At 33.9% G+C, this 22,499-nt stretch overlaps 1 protein-coding gene across 1 annotated transcript in view; it reads left to right on the top strand.

The window, feature by feature from the left end:
- Positions 1-22,499, top strand: part of LOC126891870 (glyoxal reductase-like) — a 42,913-nt gene that overhangs the window by 8,290 nt on the left and 12,124 nt on the right. Inside the window, exons 2-4 of the mRNA XM_050661202.1 lie at positions 9,349-9,429; positions 12,977-13,084; positions 16,369-16,649. Of these exons, the coding sequence (XP_050517159.1) occupies positions 9,349-9,429; positions 12,977-13,084; positions 16,369-16,649 (470 nt within the window). The remainder of the gene's footprint in view (positions 1-9,348; positions 9,430-12,976; positions 13,085-16,368; positions 16,650-22,499) is intronic.

Genomic DNA, 22,499 nt, shown 5'->3' with positions numbered 1-22,499 from the left:
AAGCGACAGGAAACCCATCCCCCCACTACATGGAAGATACGGCATGGTATACACCATAGAAGACAAAGCAGAGGCGATGAGGACTACACTCGAAGATGAATGCAGACTGAACTTCCACCAAGACGAAGACGACGACTTCCTGGAAGAAGTCGAAGAACAAGAAGAAGGACCAGAAGACCCAGAGGACTTCATCCCCCCAACATCACCGGAAGAAATCAATGAACATATCAAAAATAGTTCACCGAGAAAAGCGCCTGGCCTCGACGAAATAACCAACAGAGCCCTCAAATATTTGCCCAGAAAAGCTATAGTGTATTTCACAAATATTATAAACGCAATATTAAGATTCAAGACATTCTCAAACAGATGGAAAGAGGCCCGTGTCATCATGATTCCAAAACCTGGCAAGAATCACACATTCCCACAGAACTACAGGCCAATCAGCTTACTTCCAGCGATCAGCAAGATAGTGGAAAGAATCATCCTCAGCAGACTGCAAGCGGAAACAACCCGACTAAATATCATCCCAGAGGCTCAATTCGGATTTAGAGCAGAGCACTCCAGCGAACTACAAGTCCTCAGGCTAACCGAGTACATAGGAGCCGGTTTCAATGATAAGCAGTACACTGGAGCAGCGTTCCTGGATGTAAGCAAGGCATTCGACAGAGTCTGGCACAAGGGGCTCCTATTCAAAATGCGGGATTACGGGTACAGCGGAGCGATGACGAGGCTAATCTCGTCGTACTTGGGCGGCCGGAGGTTCAGGATTCGGATAGGACAAGTCCTGTCCGAACTCGGAATCCCGGAGGCTGGAGTACCACAGGGAGCGGTCCTGTCACCCCTGCTGTACACGATATACACCGCAGATGTGCCTAGAACACCAGGTACCCTCATGAGCCTCTACGCCGACGATACAGCAATAGCGGCCAAGCATAGAAACGCAGATATAGCAGTGACCAACCTACAAACTGCACTAGAAGAAATTGAAGCATGGTGTATCAAATGGAAGATAGCCATAAATTCAGAGAAAACACAAGCGGTTCTATACAAGAAAAGGAGACAGCAGCCAGAGGAACAATTGAGGGTGCAGAACAGGCCCATCGAGTGGAAAAACGAAGCCAAATACCTAGGAGTCATTATGGATAAAGGATTAACCTTCCAAAAACACGTAGAAGCCACAGTCCAGAAGGCCAACATAGCAAGAGCGAATCTAAGAGGACTCACAGGCAGAAAAAGTAAACTAACACTCAAAACAAGGTTAAGATTGATAAATAGTATAATCCTACCGGTATTAACTTATGCGTCTCTCGCATGGGGACACGTATGTAATACACACAAGAAGAAGATCCAAGCAGTCCATAACAACAGCTTGAGGGAGACCGTCAGAGTCCCAAGATATGTAGCTGAAAGATTCCTGTTCAGAGAACTCCAACAGGTGAGAGTCACAGAAACCATGACAGACAAGGCAAGGGTCAAATTCGCAGAGTTAGAACATCACCCAAATTACATACTGCGAGAGACGCTAAGATACGACGAGTTCCACCGATGGAAGCACAGACGCCCGAAACAACAAATTATAGGATAAACTAAAAGTGATAAGTGATAGTAGTGTGTTCGTAGCTCGAAACAAGTGCCGAAGATAGCGTTACCCACGAAGTCCAAGTACCACGACCACCTCCAAGGTAAGCAAATATTAGAAAATTAGAAGGGCTTTAAGCCCCCAAAAAAATTTATATAAAATAAAAAATGGCGAAAGCCCCCAAAAAAATTAAAAAAACCAAAAACACAAAAAAATTAGAGCATCGAGTCATCGGGCGGGGCCCAGCAGGGCCCAACAGGGCTCAGTGGGGCTCGGCACGATGACTCGGGGCCCAAGCAAGCAATTTTTAGTACCGCGGATAAGTTATTAAGAAGATAAAGGCATAGAGCGCATCACGCTGGGCCTAGTTTTTTGCATTCGATTAGGGTACCACAGTGGAATCTTATTACCCAGGGTTCCATTGTGAAGAGCATTTGGCTACGATAGTTGTGCCCCCATCGCGCATCAGCGTGCTATGGGGGGGAAAGGGATGGCCTGGGGCATTGGAGCGAGGTGGGGTGATCCCTGTATAACTCGGGTCAAAACACCTCGCCCCAATGACTTGTTACACCCGAATGTACTCCTTCGAGAGGGTGAACAAATCCCACAGGTCGGGTTAAATCAAATTGCTTGCTTGCTGCTTGCTTGTAACGCATAAATTCATTATTTCGTAAACCGGCGACTTTAAGGAAAAATCCCGGAACAGGTCGATTTTTATTATTAATTTCTGATTTTCTGGCATATATATCATACTAGTGACGTCATCCATCTGGGCGTGATGACGTAATCGATGATTTTTTTAAACGAGAATAGGGGTCATGTGATAGCTCATTTGAAAGGGTATTCAATTCTCTATTCCTTAATATAAACATTAACATAATTATTTATACAACGTGTTCAAAAAAACATTTTTTTAATTAACATAATTGAGACAAAAAAGAAGAATGTATGTAATTTATCTAATTCAAAAAACGTTTAAATGTTGTCAGAAAACGGGAAAAAATGTTTATTTGACAAATAAATATTTTTTTTTTCGCTTAAATTCAAATTTTAAGCTGCCACCCACTTTATAGCGGAGTCACTGAAGGTTTTCACCTCAGATTTTGTTGAACCTTCATTGATTTTCATGAAAATTGGTGAGTAGTTAGAAGATATTTCAAGGAACAAAGGTGACATGATGACTACTTGCGCTCTTACCCTGGGGGTGGATGCCACCCCTTCTCGGGGGTGAAATTTTTTTTAATAAAAAAAATACCAGAAATCGATAGAGGGGCAACTTCTAAGCAAAATTTATTATATAAAGTTATTAACATAAATCAATACTTTTTGAGTTGTTAAATATCAAAAATTTCATTTTTTCTTAAAAAATGCATGTTTTAAAGCTGTTTTTCACGTATTACTCAAAAACTATAAGCTTTTGTAAAAAAACTATTATTTTCAAAATTAAAGATAATAAAAAATTTAATACATTCCCACTTAAGAAACTAAACTAATGTTATTTCAAAGTGAGTTATGGGTAATTGAATGGATATTTTTTTCGACGAGTACTCAAATCGAAGTATTCAAACTTACATAACGGGAAAACGATGCATTTTATAGAATATACTTGTTTAACACTTGTCAAAGTACTTCGGAGTACCTATCAAGTGAGTCCTAGTAAAAGTTAATAGCATCAAAATTAAGCAAGTTATGATGAAAATAAGAGAACCCTTTCGATTTTTTTAGGAAAAAGTGAAAAATAAAACATACGCCATTTTCACAAAAATTAAAATTTGTAGTAATCCTCACAAGAATTTCTTTAGGTTAACATAGTTAATGATTTCAATAATTTTCACCGGTTTAGTATGCATATTTTTGAAAAAAAGATACAATTTAACAAAATCAGAATTTTTAAAATTATCGTACTTTTCATTTTCTTTTTATAGTAACTCCAAAAATACTAATATACGTAAAAAATGATATTTAACTAAATTTTATTTTTTTCTGTTGTAAATACTATACCTATTTTACTATTTCCGTAGAGTAAGAAATAACCGAGATAGAAACGTTTAAAATTTCAATTTTGCTGGGAGAACCATGTAACCGGGGCCATTTAACCTTTTATTGTTAAAAAAGTCAGAGGTTTAAAAAACTAATTTTGACATTTTTTAATAGCTCTTGGAATCAATTTATAAATACTTTTTAGGTGAACCTGATATCTTAAAAATTAACGGAGTTATTTACAAAAAAACAATAAAAATTTTTGGTAAAATTTTCAAAAGATAAATTTTGAAACATTTTTGGTGCATAAATTTAATGCTATCAACTTGTTCGAGGGCTTATTTGATAGATATTTCTATGAACTTTGACAAATATTTAATAAGTTTATGTTATAAAATGCACCATTTTGCCGGTATTTAAGCTTGAATACTTAGATTTGGGTACTCGACGAAAGAAATATACATTCAATTATCTATAACTTACTTTTAGTTAACAAAGAAAGATTTTTCGAGTAAGGACTTTATTTGATTTTTTATTAGCCTCAATTTTGATAATAATAACTTCTTTGTAAAAACTTATAGTTTTTTGAGTTATTTATGAAAAATCGGTTAAAAACATGCATTTTTCTCACTAAAAATTAAAATCTTTGATCTTTAATAACCCAAAAAGTTTTGATTTATTTTAATAACTTTATATAACAAATTTTGCTTATAATTTGTCCCTCTATCGAGTTGTGGGGTTATTTTTAATAAAATGATTTTCACCCCCGAGGAGGGGTGGCATCCACCCCCAGGGTAAAAGCGCAAGTTGGCACCATGTCACCTTTGTTCCTTGAGATATCCTCTAACCACTCACCAATTTTCATACAAATCGATGGAGGTTCAACGAAATCGGAGGTAATAGCTCATATCCACCTTCAGTGACTGCACTATTAAGCAAAAATCCGTTTTCTGACAGTAGTAAAACGTATTTGGAATTAAATAAATTACATAGATTCTTCTTTTTGTCTCAATTATTTTAATTAAAAAAATGTTTTTTTGAACACCCTGTATAAATAATTATGTTAATGTTTATATTAAGGAATAGAGAATTGAATACCCTTTCAAATGAGCTATCACATGACCCCTATTTTCATTTTAAAAAAATCATCGATTACGTCATCACATCCAGATGGATGACGTCACTAGTATGATATATATACCAAAAAACCGGAAATTAAAAATAAAAATCGACCTGTTTCGGGATTTTTCCTTAAAGTCGCCGCTTTACGAAATAATGAATTTATGCGTTACTTTATGATGTATAACAATTCGAAGTTTTATTTTCGGAGAAATAAAACCTCTAATGGGACCAAGTTTCTGGTTGCGCCTATTCGTGGTTTCTATTACTTGCAAACCAAACGAATGATGAATGAAATAAGACACGGGGAAGTCTAAAAGTTGCACCTCACTACATGTTTATTCATCATGGCCAAATTCCAACGAAAGCTTGGTTCCGATACTCAGTTAGGAGTCAAACTAATATAAAATAATTCGCTGTAAAATAAAATTAAGAGACGTCTTATATTTCAGCTTGTTCAGAGAGCGCCATAAATGCCCTTACGTCCGTTTCACTCTCATTAGAGATGTTCAGAGGGGTAAACGTCTTATATTTCAGCTTGAGCTGAAATGTAAAAATCTCTTAATTTCGTTTTACAGCAAATTATTTTTATATACTTACTAATATTTATTTAATAGTTCAGATATATTTGTTTCAAGTATTAATAATTAATAAGTAATTTAATACCTTGTATGGAAACTAGTTCTTGAAAGTAATTACTCCTATTGCATAATAAAATTTTAACGATTCTTAGAACATCAGATTGTGAATTATTCTAAGAAGTCAGATAAAAATAAATAAAAATACGCAAATGTATTAGCAGTAAAATATATGAATGTTTTAAAATAATATACCTATGTATCTGTGTACATACCTATAATTTACAATCAAGATGCAGTAGAAATAAACAAACCAAGACACGTTAAATGCTACTAGTGCTCCTACTATCTTGATTGTAAATTTAGTATACTGTTATGATCTGCTTTCTATTACTTTTATATTAATTATTATTTACTTGATCAATTATTTAATTAACGCAAATCATACATAAAAATTAAGAAAGAATCTCAGGGTGCCTTTTTATAATATAAAAATATGTCTAAATTATCTTATGTTATACTTATCTTCTCTCGTGGTTTCAGTATCTTTTAGTTGATCCTTATCGGGATAAAATAGGAAAAGGAAATACATAGAAAAATCATAAATAAAAACATACAATTACCTTTATTATCAAAAGCAATGTTCTGTAAATTTATCAATTAAATTCTGTGGGCATAACTGTCCAAAAGAAACTTTTACCATATAAATTAATCTAATTCAAACAAATATTTATCGCTTTGTTCTTGATACCATTAATAAACCCAGCTAAACAAACAAATTTGGTATTCGCAAAATTACTTATACTTCCTATTAAATTTTTGAAATGTTGGAATCTTAAATTCATATGCTTTTACGTACGAAAATTAACTTCTGATTATAAAAAAAATCTATCACATAGATTATTGACTGACCTTTTTGATTCACACACAATGATGTCTTCTCTTGACCCAAACAGCTCCTCCTTGTTGATTATGTTAGGCTACCAATCAAAGCCCTCTCCGTCCTCAGCAAACAATCCAGCAGGATACCAGCAACTATTTCTCCAAAACACAAGCCAGGCTTCCTTTGACCAGGACTCGTTTAATAAACTCCAAATTTCTCTCCTCTCTTTCTCTCAACAATAATCTCCTGAGACCCAAGTATCTTTTTTACTTGGTGTCACAAATAATTTTAATAACGATAAATCTTGTAACTTACTCTCTTGGACTTTACAGAATCAAAGAGGTATTTCTTCTCGATTTGATTTGTCTCTCGTTCCACTTTTCAGCTACTCTCACTTATCAAACACAACCACTAGTACTTGCTTCTGAACTACTCACGAAAACTTTTGACTGCTCCTCTCGGCTGCCGGTAACACAATAATCCCTCTTTCCAAAACTATCTGAAAATTCAACCTTCTCTCCTTCCCATTCCAAATTGCCAAACCAATCAGAGACATTTCTTCTTCCCCCATTCTTTTTTTTCATTCGAAACACCCACTCATACTTTAAAAAATATTCCTACCATCATAATAATTATTTTTGGGAAATTCTACAAATTTTACTCGGGGTTAAACAAAAAGGTTAAAATTCCAAACTTTCTTTACCTAAATTATCTAAGAACTAATTACCTATGGCTTCTATATTTCCCGTAATAAACAATCGGTATAAAATACTAATCCTAAATAACTTTCACTTCACTTTTATTTATAAAAATGTTTTTAATATTCTTCATGGAAAGATTCATTAAGGAGAAACCACCTTGCGTGATAGCTAACTTCTAATAAATATTTACAAATCAATATACAGGGTGTATCAAATTTATGTGCCCGCGTTATATTAAAAAAATTAAATTTTTATTCTATCTTTGATTGCCAAATTGATACACAATAATACATATACATTATTTCAAAAGATCCTGTCTGGTAACAGGGCCGCCGCTGAGATGTTGTCCGCCCGTGTGCAACTTAATATTTGCCGCCCCCCTTCCAACACTTTAGAAATATGTACATACTAGTATTTACAGAAATGTGCAGAAGATGCATAACAATAATAAGTTGTAAATAGATAAATACTTCAACAATTTGAGTAATATCCATGATCCAACGCCCATTATATGTATATTGTATATCCTAATTTAAACTTCCATTTAATTAAAATAAACCGTGAATAATATAACAACAAACTTTTCTGGCTTCCGTTTCGGGAAAAATTTTGACAATGTCTTTGTTTTTAATATCCAATGTCGCACACACTTCATGTTCGATAGATAACATTGCTAAAGCAGAAAGTCTATCTTGGTTCATTGAAAATCGCAAATAATTTTTAATAATTTTAAGTTTTGAAACGACCGCTCACCCTTAGCTACAGTAAAAGGTAGAGTTAGGAATATACGTACGATTATAGATAATTTAAGTTTGGAAATGTTGATATATTATTTCGTAAATGTATTCAAGAATATTACCAGGACGTTTTTCTGCGGTAACATATGGTTGAATAGCTTTAATTTCTTTATATAAATCGGTTGCACCAATGTTAGTCTCCGAGCTGTTTATGTCTGTAAGGGCTTTATACACTTTCTCACAATTGAATAGTTTATCCATTGAATTTCCAAATCCATATCCCATTTGTTATCATTTTGCAATTCTTCTAAAGCATCATATATTTTACTTATCTGGGATTTTAATGGTGCGATTACAGCGATCAGACTCCCCCATCGCATGTCCAACAATGCTTTTAATGCCCACTTTGGAAGGCGCTTTAATACAATTTTCCTTCAAATATTCGAAGAAGAAAAAAATACATATTTATAGTTCCTGTACCTACAGTGTTAAAAAATTCCACCCACTCAAAACTTAATTTTACTGCATCATTCACCACCAGATTTAAACTATGTGCAGAAAAGGGAATAAAAAATGATCGAGGATATTTCTCTCGAGGATTTTCTGCAATCCAATGTGTCTACCACGCATACTGGCTCCATTATCGTAACCCTGTCCACGCATATTATCCATAATATTTATATTTAATTCTTCAAGTTTATTCTCTATAAATTCAAAGAGACCTTGTCCAGTTACGTCAGTTTCAGGAGAAAAAATATCCGAACTGGCGTTGAAGTTGAAACACATCTTACTACAATAATTTGTTGTTATTATTTGTTCTACGTGCGTTATATCTGTAGATACTGGGCTATAATCTAATACTAATATAATAGAAAAATATTTAGATTCGCGAAAAAAAAGCACTATAAATGTTAATTGAAGCGCATTTTAGTATTATCAGGTAATAATAATAATAATTATTGTTTGGAATATTAGACTTTTGAATTAGAATTATCTGAAACATTACTATTTAATTATTTGAACTTATTTGCGTTTTAAAAAAAGTAGTATCATTAGTGGCCTGCTTTTGGCCGCCCCTATTGTTGACCGCCTGTGTGCGATGCACACTTTGCACACATGGTAGCGGCGGCCCTGTCTGGTAAAAATATACTACCTATCTTCCTTTATAATCAAAAAGTAAAAATGGTACACTGAAATGTACAGAGATCTGGAAATTCAAATACAAAGCCAATGGAGAATGCAAAGTACCCAGACAATAGGTACCTACTAAAGTCTCTACTATTGAAGTCATTCCGAAGAACCTCCTAGAAAACATAAAAAAGCTGGGTCTGAATGAACATCTACATAAGGCCAAGCAGAAAGCTGCACTATTCTCGACGGCCAGATGTGTTCAAAAATTTTTGGGAGATACTCCAGCATGTCAAGTCACCTAGGGCTCGATAACACGGAAAGAGTCCCATCAGTGCTCAATCCTTTTGATACTTTAGTTAGGTATCTGGGATGTAGGATGAGTCAATTTTCTCCTTAGAGTGAGTGAGAGCCGTATTGCTAAATCTGGATAAAAATTTTAGAGTTAATACCAACACTATCTTTTCTATTCTTTTATTAGTATTTTTCTACTCTTATAACCTCCCATATGAGCCCAAAACACACGAGAGTACTCTTTATGTCTATGTAATAAGACTTATTTCTTTTTTAATCAAAATTAACACAGTTGCAATATTAAAAAATATAAAAAATTTGTGCAATATAAAAAATTTCTGTTTTTTAGTTGGTACCAGTAAAATTTTGGGCACAGAATTAGTTAAAAATACCTTAGACGACGCATTAGCAGCAGGTTACAGACTATTTGGTAAGTAACTTTTTTTAGCAAATTGTGTACTACAGTGGAACGTCGATCAGTCGGATTAATCGGAACCGCGGTCGATCCGGTTTATCGAAAATCCGGGTTATCGAAAATCTGAGTTAGCCAGAGAATATGCTAAAAATTAATAAAACAAGGTATACTTACAGATAAACTCGACTATAATTGCAAAAACATGAAATACATATTATGCACAGTACATCTAAATTACGTACCTACAATTGTATTTTATACAGTATTGTTTATTTGATGAAAGATGAAGTAATTTTCAAACCTAATAGCAATATTAATAATATTTAAAAATATTAAAATATTACTAAAAGATTTTTAAATTGAAAACTTATTGATACATTTTCTTGGTAACACCTCCAAGGCTTCTAAAATTTGCAAGCCAGATGGATGCTGAAGCGAAGAAGACAAGAGCAGGGGCGTAACTAGTCTGACCTGCGCCCCAATGCAAGTATTCCTCGTGCGCCCCTATTACGAGACTTATTCTCCACCCCCCCCCCCCCCCCAACCTCCAACGAAACTAACAACGAAATTTCTCCAGAGAAAGTTTATACAAAGAAATATAACAGTAGTTTTAAAGTTAATTATTAAAAAGTTATTATTCAAAAAATTAATTGAAAGTAAAATTAAGGGGCTATCCTAGTGTAAAAGTACGAAATTCACATACTTTTTTTTTAATTTCTAAAATAAAAAGAACTGTACCATCTGAACCAATATGAAGTATGTTATATGAATTTCATACTTTTACACTAGGATAGCCCCTTAAGTTACTGAACATTTACAAATACCAATAATATAACTGAAGTAATGATCACATTATATACTTACAATTAATTAATGTACTTTTTAAGACGATAAAATATACACTACTTACTTTACTCAACATTTTTTATTTATTCAGTGCCCTATACAGTATAGTATACATGATATCCATGATGCATTCTTACAGTCAAACCTACCTACAGCTCATAGGAACAACACTGTACGTTAATTCCTATTCCCTGACAAAGCCCCTGCGGTTCTTTGTTTCTAGGAACAGCCTTGCTAACTTTTCTACATCTAAAGACCGAGCTCTTTCATGTTCAATACTAATTACACTAAGATCACACAGTCTAGTATTGGACATAGAGTTAATTAAGTAGTTCTTTATTATTTTTAGTTTAGCAAAAGATCTTTCACTCCTTGCAACAGTTACGGGTAATGTAAGAAACATTATTAATGCTGTACTTACGTTTGGGACACTTGTTGCAATAAATTTATTCCTAATCAATAGATAATCAGCCAAGTGGCTTATTTTATTACTTTTGATATCGTCTTTGACTACATTTCTAAAGCAAATTACTTCATTGGTCAAAGCATGAGTCACATCAGATTCATATTTTTTACAAAACTCAGAGGCTGACTTTACAAGTTGTTCTTCAGAAAAATGTAATAAATTATCTGGGTTTAAAAAACTGAACGTGTCAGTTATACATACCATAAATTTAAACCTTTCGTTTAACTGTGAAATAAGAATATCAACAGCTCTCAAAAATACCTTAACTTTAAAGCAGTGCACAGGATCACTAAACTCATAGTCACTAGAAAGTTCGTCAAGAAAAGTCTTTACTTTTCTTTTGCGTTTGGAGGTCATTGAGGAATCAATATTCCACTTCGCAGCTAACTTTCTGGCTTGATCCAAGACATCGTCGAATTCTCCTCGCAGTTCGCTCACAGTCTTTAAACACTTCTGAAGGAGATTCTTTGCATCATCTAGATTAACATCGGATCTCTGTAGGGTTTTCGATGTAATCTGGATTCTTTCTTAAATTCGACTTTGAAACACTAACATCAAAACAAAATCAAATGAAGACATTTGCTTTATAAGACCATTTGCTTCTGCAACTTCATTGTTCTTGTTCGAAGTCAAAATTATTTGTGTTAGACACTTCAGCACTGCTACAAAATTTACACTGATTGATAGCAAAGCGCCGTACCTCGACGACAACCTAGTAGGACAGAGTTTTTTCAAGGTTAACTTGATAACACACGAGTCGGTTAATTATTTTAAACATTGCCATCTTGGTAGGCTTTGGCCGAAAAATACCACGAAATAAAATACCACGAATATTTTTTTTACATTTTTTATTTTCGGGAAGCTACATGGAGTTTTGCTTCAACATATTTTTTTGCTAAAATTTTTCCAGAATATCAGTTTTTTGACCCCCTCTAAGGCTGCGCCCCAATGCACCGCATTGGTTGCATTGGCGTCAGTTACGCCACTGGACAAGAGGGAATTTAAAAAACTTACAATTCACGACCCCGTCTGTTCAGCTGGTAAATTCCAACAGAAAATGGACCTAGTTACTCAAAAAAGTAACGACCAATATAAAAATAAAATAGAAATTCCATTTTTATTCAGTTGCAGTGCGAAGGCAAAACAATCTTATTTTTCACTTAGAATACGGAGCACAATCCAGCACTCTGAATCGACGATTTTCGACTCTTGGAGTCTCATCGGAGAGAACGTAGGCCTGCTGCTCCATACTCTAAGTGGCCAACACCGAGAGTTCATCCACGACACCGCAACTGACGTGAATGGACTAGGTGACTAGCGTCATCTGGCAATTGTAAGATGAAGTAGTTTTCAATCCTAATATGTGGGGGATGAACTCTCGGTGTTGGTTACTTAGAGTGTGGAGCAGCAGGCCTACGTTCTCTCCGATGAGACTCCAACAAGAGTCGAAAATCGTCGATTCATAGTGCTGGATTGCGCTCCGTATTCTAAGTGAAAAATAAGATTGTTTTATCTTCGCATTGCAACTGAATAAAAATGGAATTTTTATTTTATTTTTATATTCGTCGTTACTTCTTTGAGTAACTAGGTCCATTTTCTGTTGGAATTTACCAGCTGAACAGACGTTGTCGTGAATTGTAAGTTTTTTGAATTCCCTCTTGTCTTCTTCGCTTCAGCATCCATCTGGCTTGCAAATTTTAGAAGCCTTGGAGGTGTTACCAAGAAAATGGAACAATAAGTTTTCAATTTAAAAATCTTTTAGTATTATTTTAATATTTTTAAATATTATTAATATTGCTATTAGGATTGAAAACTACTTCATCTTTCAATTGCCAGATGACGCTAGTCACCTAGTCCATTAACGTCAGTTGCGGTGTTGGGGATAAACTCTCGGTGTTAGTCAGTTGGAGTATGGAGCAGCAGGCCTACGTTCTCTCCGATGAGACTCCAACAAGAGTCGAAAATCGTCGATTCAGAGTGCTGGATTGCGCTCCGTATTCTAAGTGAAAAATAAGATTGTTTTGCCTTCGCATTGCAACTGAATAAAAATGGAATTTTTAATTTATTTTTATTGTTTATTTCTTAGTAAAAACTTAATAAAAAAATGTCTGTTTTTTTCCGATGAAAATCGGTCCGGGTTAACCGGACTTCCAGGTTATCGGAGGCCGACTTATCGGAGTTCCACTGTATATCGAGATTCTAAAAAGTCTTTTTTAGAATTAAAATGGGGATTTTGAAATTCATTTTTAGATACAGCAGCTGTTTATGGTAACGAAGAAGATATTGGAAAGGCGTTAAAGGAATTGTTGCCAAAACATAATTTAACCAGAAAAGATATTTGGATAACATCTAAACTTGGTAAGGTTATACACATTTTTGGTATTACTCTTTTTAATATCTCAGTAATTTGTTGATATCAAAAAGGTAGTTTGTATTAGTAAACCAAAAAAATATTTTAATATAAGAGCTCATCTAAATTATGGAACAAATTAATAATTAGTTAAGTTGTTCTGTACATTTGATCCATTTTAAGAAGATGATATCTGAGTTAGTGTCCGGTTAGATCAACTGTAAATATTGGAAGAAGAAGAAGGTTGCAATAACTTTTTTCCTTTCTTTTGAACTACAGTATTCTGCTAATAGACTTCGTTATAGACTAATATAACTTCGTTATATTTTAGAATAATTAATAAAATTTATGTATGTAGGTAGTATTGGACGAATTTCATTTCAAAATTGTTGTATGGTAAAAAAGTTTAAACATTAATTGTATTAACATTTATTATTAAAAATTCGTTTTCATAATTGACATAACTTTACCATTTTGAGTTTATCATGAGTATTTTTACATCGTTAGAATTTGAATTTAGGTACATTCAATTCAATACGGGAGGCCGTGATACGGGCCATTCCAGAACCAAAGCATTCCAAAACCCACAACCAAAGGCTTTGGTGTTGCCAACCATCGAGTAAGCTTTTTCCGTCAACCTTAAAAATTCCCACTTTTATAAAAAAATTCCCTCCTGTTTACAAAATCTGACAAGATATGTTTAATTATTTTCAAATATTTTGATTTTTTTTAATATTTTACTATTTGGACTTTAACAAAAATTCCCTTTTGAGTTAACTTTTCCCTTTATTATCGCCGGTGCACCGATGTTGTTATTCCACTTCCACAATACATATCCCCCTAACCCCGTCTTGTCTTATTCTGGCCATTTCTTACCTGAATGGATCAGGGTAGGAAACCACGGTAAAATATGAAATCGAAACTATGTATCTATACAGTGTGGCAGTGTTAAGGATGAAGACGAATGATAAAAAAGTACTAGGACTAAAAACATACATAATCTCTTTATTTTGTTTGCGGTGCTTCAAAATAGGTATAATCTATTTTGGTAACTCAATATTATTTAATAAATACATATAAGTAAGTACCTATAAGTATATAAATTTTAGTTACTCATACATAGTTTAGTTTAGCTAAATATTATCATATAATAGTTTATATAATTACCTTGTTCCGCTAAAAGGGGATTATGGTTTCTTTAGCAAGATTAATTTATCAACAATAATTTTATGGCCAATAATTTTCTAGTTCTGTCCTATTGTTCAATTCTTTTAGTTCACAAAGTTCCCTTTCTGTTTTTTCCCATTTTGTCCTTGAGTGTATCTTCATCCCCTGTTTGTCTTGTTCTGTGTAGTTGTTGCATTTACTGATACGTTTGGTGATTTTTCTCTATTATGTTGCGATATTATTAATCATAACATTCTACAGTGGCTCTTTGTCTTTCATCAATGCCCAATGACTCTTTTGCGGTTCATTGTATAATTTTTACATGTTTCCCATATTCACCCATATCTTGTTACGTTGCAACATTCTTCTTCATACCATTCTGCAGCGGCTCTTTGTCTTTTCTCAATGCCCAATATATCTTTTGCGGCTTCTTGTATACTTTGTACATGTTTCCCATTATTTACCAATATCTTCATGCTTTTGTTGATTTTCTCGTTTTATGTTTATTATTGAAGTGAAAGATGAACTAACTGACCCAATTGAAGCCGGCAATAGGATAAGACAGGGGGATTCCATGAGTCCTTTATTGTTCAACCTGATCATGGACGAAATAATAAAAAAAGTAAGAACTAAAAAAGTACCAAATGGGAGAAAAACAACTTAAAATAAGCTGCTATGTAGACGATGCAATATTAATCTCTCAAAGTGAAGATGATTTACAACGTATACTGCACCAATTTAACACAAAAAAGACAAAATGCATGGTTATAACAGCAGATCCAATAAGATGCAAATTGGAGCTAGAAGGTCAGATAATAGAACAAGTGATGGAGTTTAAATACCTAGGCATTACACTATCTAGCTACGGAAGGCTCGAAACATAAGTGGAAGATCATGAATAGAGCAAACAGAGCCGTAGGTCACCTGAATGACATAATATGGAAAAATAAAAATATCGAAAAAGAAATGAAAGGCAGAATTTACAAAACAGTCATCAGACCAATACTGACATACGTAGAAACACGACCCGACACAGAGATAACAAAAAGATTGCTCGAAACAGCGGAGATGAAAACCCTTCGAAAAATCGATGGTAAGACTCTATGGGACAGAGCTAGAAGTAGGTACAGATATACGACGGAGATGCAATGTGGATAACATTAATAACTGGGTAAGAAACAGAAGAATAGATTGTAATAGAATATGACCACATAAGCCGAATGACAACAAACAGAGTAGTAAGGACGGCGAGAGACGGTTCCCCAATAGAAAGACGATCAGTGGGAAGACCACGAAAACGATGGAACGATAACTTACTAGAGGCGCATTGAAAAAACAGACAGAGTCATGTCTATACAAAAAAAAGAAGATGTTTATTATTCTTCTATGTTTTGCCTTTTTGCTGTTATCTGCATTGGCTCCTCTTGTAGTAAGCACGTTCATTATGTCTGATTGGTGTCTAGAACTACAAGATTCTACAATATTCTAGACACCAATCTTACACCAAAGATCATGGTCTTTCAGGATCTTGCACATTATAAAACCATCTGGAGATCACTGTGTCCATTTTTTTATTTTTGGACTGAAATCATATACTGATCATGTAAACTTAAAACATGTAATGATCATGTTAAGCCAACTAGCTGTGTTTAATAAATAATCGAAAGCCATTGTTTTTGGATGCTTCATGGACGCTGTGTTTACCAATGGTAGGTTAGTGTTGTTTTTCTTTTCCAATTTTTGCATGAGATATATCTCTATAGACTTAGACAATTTTAATATTATTCTTTGGGCATGTGTAGTATGCTGCCTCGAATTCCTCATAGAATCTAATAATTATTTGATTTCGTCTTCTTTTCTTCAGTTTTTGGAGAATTCCTGGTCTGTAGAGAGAACGGACATTCTATGTAACAATTCTTAAGTCATGAACAAATACTTTTTTAATGAGTAGGGTTGTTAAACTTACGCCCAAGTACCACCTTTTAGAATCAGTGTTACCATACCTTAGCCGTGGATAAGTTTAGAAGGAAGGATAGGAAGTATAGGATAGGAAGTTTATTAACTTAAATAGGTTTATTATATTTGTTTATGGTATAATTTACTAAACCACTTTTCAATTTTGTAGCTGCACGAGCCGAAACTCTTGGCAAAAATGCCTACGCTGCCTTGGAAAAATCAGTAAAAACTATCAACTGCGACTACTTGGATTTATACTTGATTCATTTTCCCGGAATTCCATCGCCCGAAAAGAAGAATTATTCAGCCCTACGCGACGAAAGCTGGCAACAATTGGTTAAGGGCGTCAAAAATGGTTTAACCAGAAATATCGGAGTATCAAACTATAATGTTCATCATTTAACTGAACTAGTTAATAATGATCATGGTGTTAAAGTTGCAGTTGATCAGGTATTGAATATAAGTAATAATAATAATAAGCGCGTCGAGTCTAGTAGGTCCATAGATTAATTGACTATTCTCCTCCATCTCTACTTGTCAATTGCTTTCATCCTTAAATTTGTAATGATGTCTTTTTAGATCATCTTCTACATCCACTTTCCACCTTGTTCTAGGCCAACCTCTTTTCTGACGTCCTCTTATTGTACTTGACAGTAGCATTTTTAGTAGTCTGTTCCCTGGCATCCTCTGTATGTATCCTAGCTATCTTAGTCGCTGTGTTCTTATTACTGCTAGTTGCTAGGCTCACCATATAACCCTCTCAGATCTTAATTTTTTTTCTTCTGGTCCAAACGCTGTTGTCCATTTTTCCTCCAATTATATTTTTTAGTATTTTTCGTTCCCATATCTGCTCCATTTCTTGTTGCTATTTATTTAATGTCCATGTCTCCATTGCATAGGTTACTATAGGCCTAATAACAGTTCTGTATAATCTTAATTTCGCACCGCTTTATGTATTTACTTCTTAGTAATCTATTTAATGTATATGAAGAGTACAGGGGAAAAACAAGGAATGTCACATTTTATACATATTGAGATAAACACCAATAAAGTTTTAATTCATATGATATCTAGAAACTACTTAGAAGATTCTTAGCAGAATTCTAGCAATTATTAGTCTATAATCTTAATATAATTATTGGAGAGTATCAGACGGGCTTCCAACGGGGAAGATCGACACTGGATCAAATATTCACAGTAAAACAGATCTTGAGCAAAGCATGGGAACACGATATTGATGTTCACAACGTGTTTGTAGACTTCAAACAGGCATACGACTCAGTCAAAAGGAACAAACTATACTATATATTGGCTGAATTGGCAATACCACACAAGTTAATAAGACTCATTAAAGCCACAATGGATGAAACTCAGGCATGTGTACGAATACAAAACCACCGGACAGACTTTTTTAACATTTCGCAGGGACTAAAACAGGGAGATGGGCTGGCCCCAACATTGTTTAACCTGGCACTGGAGTATGCGGTTAGGCAAATGCAAACTGGACGAGGAAATCTACTGACCAACCGAACGGTTCAACTGGCCGCTTATGCTGATGATATTAATATTATGAGTAGAACATCAACAGGAGCACAGGAAACATATGCAGAGTTAAAAACACAAACAAAAATGCTAGGTCTGGAAATTAACACAGAAAAAACAAAAATAATGACTCAGACGAGAAGAAATATGGTCCCAGAAAACATTATACATGAAGATGACATTGAAACGGTTGAAAAGTTTACATATCTGGGAGTAGAAATATATGCCGACGGATCAGAAGATGGAGAAATAAGGAAGAGAATAACGCAGGCAAACAGAGCTTATTTTGCCCTCTCCCATATATTTCGGTCAAAAAGTGTCCACCGAAATACAAAGATGAGAATCTATAAAACCTTAATTCGACCAATAACATGCTATGGCAGTGAAGTCTGGGTGCTGAAAGAAACATCCAAAAACAAACTCGACACATTCGAAAGGAAAGTACTTAGGAGAATACTAGGACCTGTGAGGGAAAACGGAATCTTCAGAAGTCGATACAACAACGAGCTTTATCAACTTTATAAGGAAACGCCCCTGTCAGACTTCATTAGATTACAAAGATTGCAATGGGCCGGACATGTGATAAGAATGGGAGAGGATAGGCTACCAAAACGAGCACTGAATGCTAGAATGCAAGGAAAGAGACCGATTGGGAAGCCACGAAAGCGCTGGGAAGACACAGTAAACAGCGACGTACAAGCCCTTTTAGGAGTCCGTGTATGGAGAAGAGCAGCCACAGACAGGCAAGGGTGGAGGCAAAAAATAAAGGAGGCCAAGGCTCAATTTGGGCTGTAGTGCCGTAGAAGAAGAAGAAGAATCTTAATATAATAATAATCTATATTACGTTATTAATTTAATAATGCACCAAAAAACTTCTAACATTCTTTATTTTTGTCCAGTGGCGTGCGGACAATCCTGGTCCTTCGCCTGGATACAAATTCTTAAAAAAATGATATAGACTGATATTTCTGGTTATTTTTCTGAATCGATAGTCTAGTCGATAGTACTCAGTTTTTGCTACCACATGGCGAGAAAAGCCAACATTCATGAAAAAGTGACATTCCTTGTTTTTCCCCTGTACTCTTCATATGTTATAGTCAAAGCCCGAATTTGAGCCACTCCTAGGTTTGACTAGGCAATCCTCAGGTCTGACTGACGGTCTTAGTCAAAGTCCGAAATACATTACAGTTTTGGCATTTGACTAGTCAAATCTAGGAGACTAACTTGGTCAGGCAAAGGTCGAAATTTAATTTTATGAAATCGGGGTTTGACTAGTCAAACCCCGATCAGCTATTAAAATGTCGTAATTTGTTAGATTCTGTTTAATAAAACGTCATTTTTTAATTTTAATGTTTATTATTTTTATATTGTCTTAATTAAAATAAAAAATTAGTGTTAATTCTCACATGTTGAGGCAGTATAGCATTTAGGTTGCACAATACGTTAGACCTTTTACACTTACGTAATTTTGGAAAAGAATTTCTTATTGCAGTAGCATTCTATAAATCCTCCAAATTTAGAATCTTTTGTACTAATTTCTCTTAGAGACAGAGACAGCTTAACGTCTGGAACATCTTCGAAATTAGGAAATTTCTCTTTGCATTCTCTTATTTGATTTCTTGAAAAAAGTGTGTTTGTTGTTTCGTATTTCGTACCAACTCTATATAAACCGTCAATTGTTTTATCTTGTGTGATACCCAAAATATTTCAAGCGTCTCCTTTGGCTCTATCACAGCTGGGGATAGTAGGGCACTCAATGAGGGTATTTGGCTCCGAATTACATCCTACTACATCGATTTACTTGATATTTTCACAGTTAGTAGGAAATAGCTCAAGAAACAAAGTCTATCCTTTATAATACGGTGGTTTTATCTTGTGGGCGGTTCCCACTCCTTCAAGGGGGTGGAAAATTTTTTGGTCAAAATAACCACGGAAGTGGCTAGAGAACCTAATTTTAAGCATAAAATGTGCTATAATTTTTTTTTTTGAAAACAACACTTTTTGATTTATTCGTGGTTGAAAATTGCCCATTTTCATTGAAAAATGACACATATTCGGATGGTTTTTTGCGAATACCATAAAAACCATGCATCTAACTAAAAAAACTATATAATATATTTTTGTAGCTTAAAAAAAACAAAGAGATTCGTTCCTATATAAATCTTTTCGTTATAATGAAAAATGAGATATGGTAGGTGAAAACAGTTTGTTTTTTTTGTGCATGCTCAAATCGGTGTATTTAACTTGAAATAATAGAGAACCGGTCGATTTTAGGCATATAATGCAACCAATATCTTTTGTAGTGATTAAAAAGACCTTTAAAATGAGTATTATTAAATGTCGATTACATTCAAACTAAGCGAAATATGCTGCAAAAAAAAAGAATGTGTGTACTTTGTACGCACGTAAGAAGTTATACTTCTATTATATGATTTCAACGAAATCAATATACTTTAAACAGTTTCTCTACTACTTTCCAAAACTTTTTATTAAAACAATACCAAAAATTAAAAAAATAAAAGAATAAAACACACACAAACACATTGAAAAATGACACAAATGATTTCTGAACAATAATTGTTGCCAAAAATTTTAATTAAATACGTATTTTCTGAAAAAAATTATATAATAATATACTTACAATCATAAAATCTATAAAAAAAATAAACAAAATGATATAACTTGCATTGGGCTTGAACCTACTTCCCGTGTATCCCTCCGTACGAGAGTCGAAGCGATTTCAAACTGCACCACCTTCGCGTATACGTCATGTGGGAATATACACAAACTGAACAACTTTTTGACATTTTGTTTATATTAATTTTTATTAGTTTGATTTTTGTCGAATTAAAATACAACAATATATAGAGTAAGAAAACGATACATTAGATGAAAATTTGTAGAAAGTTTGTTCGTAATCAGATTATGTAAATTAAAGCATTGCCTACTAGGGGTATAGCATAGCAAGTACTAGGTAAGTACATTATTGTTTTTTTTTACATTTTCCAAATAGGTATGAAGATAATTTTTTATTGGAATACAGCTGAAACATTTAGAATTACGTACCTGTGGCTTTTCAAAACTATTTAAAAAGTCACTATAATTATAAATTTGATTTTATTTCACTCCTCACAACAATAAAAACTAATATATTATACAACATTTTTGTTTACCGATAACCTCCATATTGAACAATTATTGACAGATCATTTCAACACCCAATCAGAGCCCGTATAAAGACTAATACCAAACTGTCGGTGTGCGCATGCGCGCAGATCAATATAAATTCACCCTCAATCTCAATCGCGCCTAAAGAAGTATAACTTCAAAAATCGATGACTAATGTACTTAAAGAAAAAATGAGAAGTATATTTAACCCCTCACCCACCAGAATTTAAATACATCGTTTTTCTTCTACAATACCTTTTAGTATGGTGTTGTTTCTATGTTCAAAAAGTTGGACGGGTTTAAAATAAATGGTTTTTGAATAAAATAAAATCAAATTATAGAGCGCATTTTTAAATTTCCTTAAAAATCTTCCTTTTTCTCCATGTAAGTTGAAAATGATAAGAGATACAGTAATTAAAATCAACAACAAAATTTTTATCTAAAAAACCCTACATTTTTGTGTAATTTCGTATCTCTTATAATTTTCGAGTTACATTGAGAAAAGGGAAGATTTTTAAGAAAATTTAAAAATGCGCTTTATAATCTGATCTTATTTTTTTTTAAAACCATTCATTTTAAACCCGTCCAACTTTTTAAACATAGAAAAATCAGTTTAATAAAATGTATTGAAGGTAGAAGGAAAACGATGGATTTAAATTATGGTGGGTGAGGGGTTAAATACACTTCTCATTTTTTCTTAAAATACATGTCATCAATTTTTTTTTGTAGCATATCTCGCTTATTTTGAATGTAATCGACACAATATTGCTCATTTTAAAGGTCTTTTCAAGCACTATTAAAGGTATTGGTAAAATCGACCGTTTCTGTGTTATTTCAAGTTGAATACACCGATTTGGGCATGCACCATAAAAACAAGCTCTTTTCACCTACCATATCTCATTTTTTATTATAACTAGAAGATTTATATAGGAACGAGTCTCTTTGTTTTTTATAGGCTACAGAAATGTTTAATATAGTTTTTTTAGTTAGATGCATAGTTTTTAAGGTATTTGCAAAAAACCGTTCGAGAAGGTGTTATTTTTCAATAAAAATGGCCAATTTTCCACCACGAAAAACTCAGACAGTATTGAGTTTTCAAAAAAAATTATAGAACAGTTTTTGCTTAGAATTAGGTTCTCTAGCCACTTCCTTGGTCATTATGACCAAACATTTTTCATCCCCTTGAAGGGTGGAAACAGCCCCCAAGATAAAAGCACACATCGGCATAGGGTAGACTTTGAATTAGGAGATAAGTAGATGCTATTCCCAAAATTTCATTAAAATCCATGCAGTAGGATAGAATTCGGAGGTAATATTCTGTTCTTACTCTCATTGACTGGCGTACCTACAGTTACAGTTTTTCCGATCGAAATTGGAGGACATTTTTTTTTCACGTAATTTTGTTTCATAGCATTAGGCTGGGCATGAAGACCTTTAATCGCATTTCCTTTATTTATTTTAATCTTTTCTGTCTGTGCACAACGCATGTTCGGACGCGTGCCAAGGAGATGCTCGAAATATTTTGGGTATCATACAAGATAATAGTCTAAGAGCTGGGAGCGGATTTTGTGCGTGATAAGTAATATGGAA

This window comes from Diabrotica virgifera, chromosome 9, assembly GCF_917563875.1.
Source record: "Diabrotica virgifera virgifera chromosome 9, PGI_DIABVI_V3a".
Taxonomy (NCBI): domain Eukaryota; kingdom Metazoa; phylum Arthropoda; class Insecta; order Coleoptera; family Chrysomelidae; genus Diabrotica; species Diabrotica virgifera.
The sequence above is the reverse complement of the archived record's forward strand: the minus strand, read 5'-3'. Positions and strand labels throughout refer to the sequence as shown.